We start from the raw sequence: 12,417 nt of genomic DNA on the forward strand, positions 1-12,417 counted from the left end.
TAGTCCTGACATATTTCTGGATTTTTCTTGTATAAACTTGACAATGTTAAGGTTCTCTCCATTGTGTTGGTTTGCCCCTGCCTCTGCTCACGGTAGGCATAGGCTAGCCGAGGCCTGGAGCACCAGTCAATCCACCCTCTCCCACCACTCTCAATCAGCACTGTCACTGCCCCAGGGCTCTGGTCACCAAAAGGGGTGCCATAAGAAGGGGGTCCCATGAGCAAAGACAAGCCCCTAGCTCCAGTTCTGCCCCTCTCTCTGATCCAGCATCCCTGTCAGGCGTGGAGCTTATCCCTGGCTCCTAACCATGCTTCTGGGGAGCAAATACTTCTTCCACCCCATGTTCTCTTCTCGTTCCCTGCCTCGACTCCAACAGGCTCCCTCCACGGGCTCTCTTGCTGCTGGGGGTCACACCATTGCAATGCTAGTTCCTCCCATGGGGTATCTCCCACAGTGCCAGCCACCTGAGGGCACATCAGGAAACAGCAAGGCTGCCAACACTCCCCCATTATATTAGAAGTCCCTTATTTAAATAAAACATTGCCTGTCTCCTACTCAGTCAGCACGGGGCCCCTTATATCCCATGTAATGCCCTAGTGCATGGGATCGCTGCACCACTCAAACTTGGCCTGGTCACCCCCCACCCCAGTCGTGGCAGAGGCTCTCACTTAGCTCCCGACATCCATGTGGAACTTGAACAGGAGCCGCAGTGGCTTCCTGGCCTAGCGCCTGAGGCCCTGTGTTCTCTGCAATGCCCCGGGCTGAGAAGAGAGAATCCCTAGGAAGGATGGGGCAGAGAAGGGACTCATCCCCCCGAGGCTCCAATCAAGAGTGGGGACATCTCAGGTCTGTCCCCTATTTGAAATACACTGTGGGCCACCGCAGGAAGTGGCAGCAGGTGCAGAGTCTCCAAAGGGTTAACCTTCACGCCAGGGCGCTGCAGATCTTGATACACGAATTGCACCCACCAAAAATGCACTGGGGCTAACCCAGGCACTGGGCAACCCCCGCGAGGAGGCAGATAGGGCGCAAGGGGCAATCACGGCCAGCACACGAGGGGAACGTTGCCCCTTAGCCACCGAGCCAAACACACAAGCTGCATCATAGCCAGCATAGGGCCAGCCCACCCCCTCCATCCCCAGAGGGATCTTCCCAGGGCCCCTTCTCTGGGGCTCAATGGCCGGGAATGTCTCTGGACACCGCGGTTCTGCAGCGTTAAACAGAGAGTCAAAGGTGGGAGCTTGGCGCCCTCTAGTGGTTAGAGCTGAGGAGCTTTTTTAAAAGTTCCTTTTTTCAAACCTGCCTTCAGTGCCAGGCCCTTGGGAAACTAATTCCAGCCTGAAGAAAAGGAGGACTTGTGGCACCTTAGCGACTAACACATTTATTTGAGCATTATTTGACAATTTGTTAGTCGCTAAGGTGCCACAAGTCCTCCTTTTCTTTTTGCGAGTACAGACTAACACGGCTGCTACTCTGAAATCTAATTCCAGCCTGTACAGTCTGGGGTCAGCGGGCACTGGCTCACCCAGGCTGGCTTTCCAGGGAGCTGGCCTTAGAAAGCCCACTCCTGCTGCTCCTTCCCTTTGCACCCTCACCCTTCACACTGCCACCTTGAAATCAGCCAGATGATAGCCCTTGAGATGGGTGTGTTTCCACCTAGCAGGTACCGCCTGGCCAGAGACAGGACATACTTCCCACACTCTGCCACCCCAGCATGACCCACAGGGAACCCTTCTGGCGGTAAGAGGAGGGCTGATCTCCACGACCCAGCTGTTCACTGGCCGCTCCAAGGAGAGTGACAGCAAAGAGGGCATTGTGATGGTGAAGGCCAAGAGCGGGGCTAGGGAGGTAGATGGAATTAGCCTGCTTGGAATGTGGGCAGGTGTCAGAGGTTAATAATCCCCCCCACCCCCGCATCATTCATGTCCCAGGATTTTCATTCCCATTGGAGATCTGGCCCTTGGTTTTGCATTTCACCTGCAACCGGCCCCTCCAGCAGCAGCGCGGTCCTGAACAACACGCTGGGTCTTTCATTCAGTACTGGCTCCAAGGGATGAGTGTAGCCAGCTGCCCTTTATTGCAGCTCCTTCGGGGGGGGGGGAGGCTAAACTAAGCCACCCCCCTATGAGGGACCCCGGATTTGATAGAGCCGGACAGTGGTTTCTTCTTTCCACACGATGGGATATTCTAGTGTAGACAAGGTGCTGGTGTTTTGTTACCATGCTTGTTGTAAGTCTAGAGGCCATGGTGCAAAACTTGGAAAGAAAATTGGAAGAGGTAACTCAGGTTAGACAAGGCCTAAGGCACTCTGCTACTGCAGGGATCAGCAGCGTATGCAGGCGCAGCTAGGCCAGACTCCCACAGCAGTCAGCATTTAGCTTGGCAGCCCTGCCAGCCTTACATCGGCCTCCGTGTTCTAAGCCTTCCTTCTGGGTGAAAATCAACCCAGCGCAGAAGCCAGCCCAAGATATGAGCAGCATTTGAGTTCCCACTTACACTGTTCATTAGTGGCTCACGTTTCCTTGCATGCCCCTGTCTGTGTGTACCCATCTGTTGTCTCAGGCACACAATGGGGGGCTTGGTCCACACCTAAGTGCTAGCTCAATACAAATAAATAAAATAATGAATGTAAGTGCTCCAAACCGGTTTTAAATGGAGCTCAGTTGGTGCCTAGCCTCTCTGCATGGGGTGAATTTCAACCTCACCAAAAGTGCTTGGGTCCAATTTTTCAACAGAAAATGAAAACCATAGGGCAAAAGGAGCTCTTTTTAGAGATTTCAGACTTTGAAAGTTTATTCAATTTTTTTACAGCTATTTAATGGCATAAAATCTGACACTGGTACAGACACAGAGCCCCTCACCGCTTGCTCCTTGTCAACGATTCTTTTCGGCCGACTGGGCAAGGCGTGCTGCGCAGCCCAGCAGGTGCACAGTTCCACAGACCAGAACGGGGAAACCAAACAGGGGAAGGCATGAGGTGGGGGGAGGAATTCCATTCCGCGCTCCAGCAACAGCCTGAAGATAAGACGAAAAAGCTTCCGATCGTGTGTCAGCCGCACCGAAATCACACACAACGGAAACGCAAATGCTCTAAGATGCACCCAACTCCACCTCCCAAGAATGTCGTATAAAGGACCAGATCCTCAGCTGCCATAAACCAGCACAGTGTAACTTCAGTGGCGTGGATTTGCACCAGCTGAGGAGCTAGCCTGAGGCCAATGCTCTGGAAGCTCTGCCTAGGGCTGGAGGACAGGAGTTACTGTGTTCATTGGGCCACCTTGTTGGGGCTGTGCTGTGGAGAGGTATTTGCCCCTCTCAGCTTCACACCTCTATTCCTGCGTACCCTGTAGGCAGCTGCTGCCCACTTCCACTCCTTTAAGGCCCCGCTCTCATCTTCTTTGCCCCCCTCCACACTGCTCTCCTCACCTCCAACCTCTTCCCATTGCCCTGGGTTTGGTCTGCATTGCAGCATGAGCTCTTGGGGGCAGGCGCCATGCCCTTGGTATACATCCTCTGTCATGCCCCCAGCCTCTGTACACGTGTTCATTAGCCAGGCTATAGTCCCTAGCTGCGAATCAAGCAGCAAACATGAGCTCCGGGAGACTGGCCCAGGGTAGGAAGTCATCCTGCACCCTCGAGGGGATGAAAAGCCTCCAGGGTACACAGCTCCATAGACACACGCCAAGAGGGACGTGCTGGGGGTGTGCTGGGTAACACATGCAGAGGTGCTGGCTGCCCACTCGGGCCCTACAGTGGAAGGGCAGCTCAAGCCTGGGGGGCAGACCCTTTCCAGTTGGTGTCTAGCTATTCGTCTGCTCTCAGTCAAACATAGAAAATTGACAGCCTCTCCGCTGAGCTGGAGCCACCTCACCATCCCTTTGGCTGGCTGGGCATGAAAGTTCTCCAGTGGGGAGGGAAGGAATTGCATCTGGAGCCCACTTGCCAACTCTCCACTGCCATCCTTGAGCTGATTTCACATACAAGCAGCCTGGTAGGGAGAGGTCCTGCCCATGCGCAACTCCCACCAGCACTCTCAGGGATGCTACAGCACCTGCCCCAGGCACAGCAAGTGACTGCCCCCGCCCCCAAGATTTGTAACTTGAGAGCCAGCCTGATTTGCTTCTCCAGCAATGGGAAGGAAGTGGGGAGCTCCTCATCACCTGATTTCCTTCTTCGGCCACAGGAGCAAGCTGGGAGTGGGGGGGAAGCTTGCCAGTCACTCCTTCTGGTAACAGATATGGAGGCAACTCACTGTCTACTCTTCCACTCTGGCCATAGGCTGGAAGGGAAGAGGGCAGCACGGAACAGGGGCCAGTTCACCCTCCAAGCCAGCAATGCCATCAGCTTGGTTTGAAACATCAGGTCCCAAATCCCTGGCCTTGTTTGCTCAGCTGCTATTTCAGATTGCTTCAGTACCTTTCTAGGTCAGTGCAGGCAGCTGAAATCCAACGTGGGCTTTGGCTACCTTATTGCTTTCCAGTGATTAAGAAACAGCACAGGATCCCATAGCAGCTGAGCATCAAAACAGACCCAGCCTATTGGATCTCTGCTCTGCACGTGTGCAAAGGGGAACGTGGGCAGAGGCCCTGGCTGATTATGAACACGCGCCCCTGCGATCCAGCCAACAACCTGTGTGGTTTAGCCTCAGTGCAACATAAAAAGCTCTTAAATGCAGTTAACCAGGATGGCACCTGGTTGGCCTTTCAGCAAGTTTTCAAAGTTTTCTGGTAACAAGGAAGGGAAAAATCCCTGAAGAACCATAGCAAAACCTTTACTCAAGTTCATCCTCCAAAGATACAAAATGGCAGTGCCCCAGGGTGCGAGAAGTAGCTTTGCTAAATCAGAAGCCCCAGGGTCCATAGAGAATGGCAAATGACACCTTCAGCGTGTCTCTTCCCGCACACCTCCATCCGTCCTTTGAAACATTTTCTGACGCTTTTCCTTCCTTCCTTTCTTTTTTTGCTTTATCTTTTAGAAAACGCTCTCATCACAGGATATATTTTTTTAAAGTACTTTCCAGTTTCACAAAATCTTTTTGTTTCATTTCATTGGTTGGTTGGTTGGTTTTTACACGTTTATTGGAAAAAGTTAACAAAAACAAAAATAAATAGTAGCAAGATGAAATCGGAGCTTCCCATGCATGGAACTGCTGATGGGAAAGAGACAGTATAGGGCAGAGAGAGGTACAAGAGTCAAGCAACAACAACAAATACAGCCACACACGGCATCAGAATGGGTCATGGTGCCGAGGGGAGTCATGCTTCTTTCAGGGATAAGCAGCAAGGCTCGGGTCCTGATGATGCCTGCACCTGTTTAAGCCTCTGAGTAGTTCCCATTGACTTCACCTGGGATTTTCAAAAGGACCTAAAAGAGTGAAGTTCTTGTCTCAGACGACAGGCCAGATTTTCAAAGGTGCAGGTAGGCGCCTATTGGAACTTACAAAAAAGCCTCAGTAGCTTAGAAATCAATGGGCGTTAGGCAGTTATCTCAAACAGACACTTTTGCAAACCACACTAGATGCCTAGCCGCGTCTTTAGACACCTGAAAATCTGGCCCCAAGCTCTTGGGGTAGGGCCTGTCTTTTCTTATATATTTGGACTGCGCCTAGCACACTGGAGTCCTGCCTATGAGCAGAGCCCATTAGGTGAACTGCAATGAAAATAAATGATAAATAATAATAATGAAAAGTGCCTACTGCTGATGGAAATTCAATGTTGGGGGGAGGGGTGCTAACGTCTCTGAAAATCACAGCTTTCAGTGGGACTCCTCATGGAAGTAAACCTACTCATGTACCTGCATGGGTTGTAGGCTCGGGACCCTTCTGTCCTTGTTGCTCTGTGGTATTTGTGCTGCAGTCACACGGATGATCAAGCTGAGCAGGGATGGGTTTGTGCACCTCGGTATTGGTAAACCCTGTGGTTCATTCATTGCACTGTTGAAGTCCCTAGCACTAAACATGATTCATGATATTTTTTGGTTTAATGTTTTCAGGTCTGATGCTGCAAATGATAACTAGCTGGCACAGGGTCTGTTCCATAGGCAGGAGGCCTTCCAGTGACTTCAATGGGCTTTGGAGCAGGACCATTGTGATTATTACCATGAGCTTACAATGGCTTGATGAGACCATCATGGTAATAACACTAAGCACAATGCTACCTAGCAGTTGTTTGGCAGGATCAGGCTCTTAGGGTGAAATTCACCCCTGTTCATAAAGCCCACAAACCACCTAATGCCATGATTTAAACCCTATTTTGAGGCTCTGAATAATGCCTCAACCTTGTGCTGGGGGGAATTTCACCCTTTGTTCTCCAAAGAACATTGTCAGATGACAAATATAAATGATAAAAAAACAACAACAAAAGAGCAAATTCCTCATCCACGTCATTAACGATCCCCCCCAGGAGAATCACTTCTGAAACCATTTTTTTACACGCTAAATGGCTTTTTGCCATTTACACAGTTGTTCACTTTTTGCATTCGACTCCTCTTGCACAATGGAACCACAGTGGTCAGTTTAAACAGTTGGGGTTTTTTTTAGTCAGTTTCAATTCCTGGCTGTGACGTTGGGTTGCAAAAACTGCAGGAAACTTTTAAGTCCTGCTCAAAAAATCTGTTCTGGTAGAAATCACAAGAAAATCCAGGAAACATTTCTGTAAAACTTGAAACAAAATCTAAATTTGGGGGCTGAAACTCCCTGCCAGTGTCCCCGAGACAGAATATTTGTGGAGTCTCAGGCCCAGATCCTGCAAATACTTAGGCGTATGCCTAATTATATTCATGTAAGTTGTCCCATTAAGGTCAGTAGGAACAACTGAGTACAGTTACCTGTGTGCCAGGGTCGGGGCCACAGACATTGAAGAACAAGGACATAAAACTGCCCCATAATATCTATTAAAATCATTTTTAACATTTCAAAAGTTCTCTGCAATTTTTTGTAAAATCAACCATCTCCCCACCTTGGCAAATAACTGCAGCTCTTGCAGAACAAAATCAAGGCAAATATGCCCTGAAAATCCAGAGGACTGAGAGTCTGACACTGCCCTGATGTGTGACCATGGGCATGTCAGCGGCCACGCTCTGTGCCTCTGTTTCACCTCCCATCCTTTGTCTGTTTAGATCATAAGCTCTCTGAGGCCAGCACTGTCCCTCATTATGGGTATGTACAGCACCTAGCACCATGGGGTCCTGATCTCGGTTGGTTGTTACCATAATACAAATAATGATATATTATAAAACAGACAGTGATAGGGAGTAGTACTACCCCTTTAAGTGACAGTCTGGAGTTTACAGCCAAGACAGGCTGGGCACAATCAAGGAGCACCCTGCCCTACCCTTGTGGCTTGGCTACATAAACAGGAAAAGGCAGCAGTTGGGCTGCTAAGAAAGAGAGGATCAGTAGCTATGTGTCTGCTGCAGGTCCCCAGGTCACTAGCCTGTCATGGGTCCTAGAAATTTTGCTATTTCTGCCTGTAAGGGTCTGGTTGCCTGAAGTAAGGGTCTTAAGATTGTGGTTAAGTGATTCCTCCCTGATCTGGTGCCTCAGGAAAAGGGAGAAAGCCTGCCTCCCTCCTATGACATTAAGGGTAGTCTGTGTTTCAGGTGCTGCTGTTGCTGAAGTGTAGACTGTGTCTACACTGGGGGTTAGGATGACCTAACAGGTGCTCAGCGCTGTGAAAAATTTCACATTGTGTAGCTTGGTTGACCTAACTTTTAAGTGTGGACTAGGACCTCTGGTGACGGGGTTGGAGGCTTTCTTTAAAGGCTTTTTGTTTGTTTGGCCTCCCACGATCTTGAACCCTGTGCAGACCTGAGATCTAGTTGCTCAAACAGCTGTGGCTTGTCCTTTAAAAAGTGCTTAGAGCTGGAGGGAAACCTGTCTGCCAAATGAAACTTGGGAAGCTCTACAGTGCAGCCTGATCACTACCACCAGGTTAGCAACCCTTCCACTCTGTCTACTGCACATCTTTGCCTTCTATGATGTGTCTCTGATGCTTAGATGGGAAGAGCCAGTGGTCAGCAATTACCCATATCTCCATAAGGGAGAGCATGGGGCCTGATTCTGATTTTATACTGTTGTAAATTAGGAGCAGTCAGTGGATAAGTGTGATGTAAGAGGAGATTTAGCCCAGCCATTCAAGATGCTACCCTGCATCTTGTCATAATTTGCACTTGAGTGACTCTTCACCCTCACTTGGCATGATGTAAAGATGAGACACAGGGCAGGGCAGGGCAAGGCGAATCAGGCCCTACGCTTCCAAGTCTAATCTCCACTACATTTGCATTCAAAACTTCCTCCCTTTATTTATCAACATGTCCCATCCCAGATTTAGTTCAGCCTCTAAAGTGCTGCCGATGGTGTGTGTGAGGCAACCTCTTGCCAGCCACCTGAACGGTGTCACCGAGTCTTTGAAACTCAATTCCTCCAGTGAAACAACCAGCCTTAAATGCACGAGAAGCAAGATCCTCTTCTGTTTCTGCTATGGTGTGTGCAGGAACAGCAGAGCTATACTTTGACTCAGGTGGCCTGGCTGTGAGGAGAAGTGGGTTTGGAGGGGTATGTTGGGAGTCTGCCTTGGAGTTGTGTTTGCCTTTCCCCGCTTTAAAGCTCTGGTGCAGCTCATATGCAGGAGACAAGGGCGTAGCTGTGTGGAAGCAGTCAGAGACCACAGTGATCTGTCACCACTGGTGCAGGTAGTAACACTGTCCCTGTAGCCTGTACAATGATGCTGACAGTGATCAGATTAGGGATGGACAATGCTTTTAGAACGATAGACAGGCAGAAAGATTCCACAGATTCCCATCCATTGGACAGCAGGAGAGTGGCTGATTGCAGGGAAATGCACTTGTGCTCTGTCAGAGTTCTAGCTGCAGGAGGAGGGGATCAGGTCAACACATGGGTCCTGAGGCATCAGGGAAATGAGGGAATGGCTTATGGAGAAGGGGAGGAAAATTAAGGGCGGGGTTAAAGGGCCCCTCTTCCTTTCCTGCTCCTGGTGGAGCACATGTGACCTTGGCAGCAATAACTGGTGCTGCAGCGCCTGAGACCCGAACCAGGAGTTAGAGGTCATCTCTGAAGAAGGGATGGTCCCCAACTTATCACCTTGCAGACCATGATCACAAACTGGTTTTGCGCATGTAAAGAGCTGCTTGAGGGGTGGCATGTCCAGAGGGTAGGACATTGACCTAGGATGCAGGAAACCTGGTTTCTATTACTTGGTGTGTCTCCTATTAAACTGTAAGCTCTTTGGGGGCAGGGACTTTCTTACTACATGCCAGTTTAGCACCCAGCACGACGGCGCCTCGACCTTGATTTGGGGCCTCTAGGTGTTACTGAAATAAAACAAAAATACCTTTGCAACATCTTATTTACATAGAGTGAAAAAACAATCAGGCCCCCTAAAAGGCGCTTAACCTTTTGTCTAATTAATCAGATCCCCTGCCTACTCCAGACTGGATGCTCCGCTGAAGTCTATGGAGCTACCGCAGGTGAAAGGAGAACCAGACCTTGATTATTAGGCCCCAGTGAATGAAAGCATTAAAACATGTGCTTAGGACTGCCCTTCTCAGGACAGCACTTAAAGGTATGTTTAAATCCTACAGACTTCAAAGAGACTTTAGCAAGTGTTTAAAGTTGAGCATCTGCTTACGTGCTGTCCTGAAGCAGGGCCATAAGTTGTAGCCATTTGGAATTATCAGTGTATTAAGATTTCTGCCCCTCGGGTCTGAGAATATCAAATCTAGTGTCGATACATAAATTAACTCGTTTCCAACAGAATCTGCGTTTCCTTGGATAACTGATAAAAGCAGGAATGTTAACTCTAGTTAAATCCTTACAAAAATACAAAATAAATAGGTCTATAAAAGAGAGGTTGGGGCTCACATCCCCCCAGTCTCCAAGAAGGCTCAGAGCATTGCTCGTACATTTCATGTGAGCTTTTCCAACAGAGGTCTCTGCAGAATACGGCTGATCGTTCTGAAGAGCAGTCCCCACCACCTGATGCCAAAGCCAAACATGGTGGGGTGTTATTTCAGGTGTGCCCCCTCCCACTGCCCAAATGTTCTAGGCTGAGTTTTTAACCAGGAGTGCCCAACTCAAATGGACGCTCAAGGTTCCTGGACCCAGTTCCAGGTGCTGGTACGAGTGGCAGAAATGCAGGAGCCAAGCATAGGTGCCCATATTTGATAAGTGGACACCCAACATGTGTTCATCCTTCATAACCGGCATGGAAAAAGGCAAAAGGATGTCGGAGTTTTTGAACGGGCATTTGCAAATGTCTTGCAGGAAGCATTGCCATGAGGAGGGAAGCAAGCGATCAGTTAAAGAACTCCTGGGGTCTGATTTTCCACCACGCTGGCACCCTGTGCCGCCTTCCCATGCTCCATCAGAACAGGAACGTTCACACCTACTCTGCACAGATGTGTCTGCATAACATGGGGGGAATCATGCCAATGCTTCCTCCTCCCACTCTATCCACCCTCTAGTCATTTATTCTTATCACGTATCCATTCTGGCAAAGGTGCAAGGATCATACCCAGACAAAGATCTGAATGGGAAATGCAAGCATGTCCCTTTATCAGCCTTGCTTCTTGCATATCGTTTGCAACAACCCTTGAATAACTGACCTTTGCATCATACAAATGGGATCCTTGCACTTCTGCCTGTAGGAGCAATCCTAGCTAGGATTCATTGGTCAATGAAGTTAGACCAGGAATGAATTTCCTGGCTAGATCTTTACACCCCAACGTCACAGCATATCCCCGGTGTTCAGCTGAGAAACCAAAAGACAGCATGGAGGAGCCCATACCACCTCTAGGTGTCAAAGCCCAAGAAACAAGGGGAGACACAATGCAGGCCATTTTCCTTTAATGGACAAAGGTGACTGGCTGTTCACTGAATTAGGACAATCCCTCCTTCTAAGCACTCAATCCTGCATCTGTGCCACACCACCACATCCACTGACTTCTTTAGTACACCACGAGCATCTGTAGAAGTTCTGGCTGTATCAGGAAAGCAGGAATGAGCCTCAAAGATACAAAAGGCCAAATCTCTGTGACTGTAAATGAAGCTACACCCAATTGCAACAGGAAAGGAGGTGATTGTGTGTGTGTATGTATGTATGTATACATACACACACGCACATGAATATGAAACCATTCAAGAAACTTTTGAGACAACATGCTCTGTCTTCTTAGCGACATGGAGGCTGTGATAGCAGCTTGCATTTTACCCCCCACGCTTGATTCACAAATGGAAACAGAACCTCGAAATAAATTAAAACATGCGCACAACTTTCGTAGATCGTAAATTTCATAGGTGCAATGTTGGAAGGTCCACGGTCCCTGAAGAGATCAAACGAAAGCCAAAGGAGGAACAAAACTAACGCCAACCCAATTTGTTTCACCCTGATGCCAGAAGTGTATGTGTTTTCTGATCAGAACCAGAACTGGTATCCGCTGGCCATACACCAATGATCAGCGTGCAGAGGAAGCCATCCTAATAATACATAGCAACCCCAATTCTGTGTTTAGCTTGTCAGCTGTTTGGTACAATGGGAATGAACATGTGTCTGGTCTGGAGAAGCTGGTGTGATGTGTGCATTCTGCTTCATCAATATGCATGCTCTCCCGAGAGCAGAAACCATTAGAGTATTCACTTGGAGCTCCATTCTTCCTTTTGCTATTGATTTCTTTATTGCATCCCAGGTATGAGCTTTTCGCCAGCCTTGTCTTTAAGAAAAAACCTCTTCTCTTGCTAGAGAAAGTTTCCTGGTGGCTGGGTTCAAAGGCAAACTCTGCTCTGGATACAAAGCTTTTAAATTACAGTCCCTGTGGCGGCTGGCATGTAAGAAGCCTCGTGCCCAGAGACTATATGATTAAGGTCATTAAAAACACAAACAACCAAACAAACCAAGAACATGTAAGGTTACAGGTTCTTCCAAACTCTCCATCGCTCTCCCCATCCTCAACTCCCAGGGCTTTCGCGGAGGAGTGAACAATTCTGGTGCAACAGCCCATGCTCCTGGCCACAATGAGGATGCAGGATGTGAATACGGATGGGTGCAGGGGGTGGGAAACCAGGCTGAACCGAATGAATGAAGACATTTTATGGAAGGCTCCAGTTTCTCCCCCACCCGCCAATCCCTTTCCTGTTTTCTCAGTAGGAAAATGGAATGCTGCCCCCAGGGAATCAGCTGGGGAGCAACACATGCGCCAGGAAGTAAGCGATGGAGTCCCAGTGCTTCCAGAGGAGGAAGAGGAAGAGGAGCAGCAGGGTGGTGCTGAGGATGCGCATGCGGGTCTTCATGAGGGGCGTGATGAAGTTGGCGATGGTGGAGACGAAGACGAGCAGCACCGCCATGAGGGCCAGGATGACGTTGATGAATTTGCCTAGCAGGGCTCGGGCATTGGCGTTCTCCC

At 49.1% G+C, this 12,417-nt stretch overlaps 1 protein-coding gene across 1 annotated transcript in view; it reads right to left on the bottom strand.

Annotated features, from left to right (window-relative positions):
• Positions 1-2,765: 2,765 nt before the first annotated feature.
• TMCC2 (transmembrane and coiled-coil domain family 2) overlaps positions 2,766-12,417 on the bottom strand; it is an 82,299-nt gene continuing 72,647 nt past the window's right edge. The window contains 1 exon segment of the mRNA XM_038379917.2: positions 2,766-12,417. Coding sequence (XP_038235845.2) covers positions 12,188-12,417 — 230 coding nt within the window. The 3' untranslated portion in view covers positions 2,766-12,187.

The sequence above is a fragment of the Dermochelys coriacea genome, chromosome 21, assembly GCF_009764565.3.
Source record: "Dermochelys coriacea isolate rDerCor1 chromosome 21, rDerCor1.pri.v4, whole genome shotgun sequence".
Classification (NCBI taxonomy): domain Eukaryota; kingdom Metazoa; phylum Chordata; order Testudines; family Dermochelyidae; genus Dermochelys; species Dermochelys coriacea.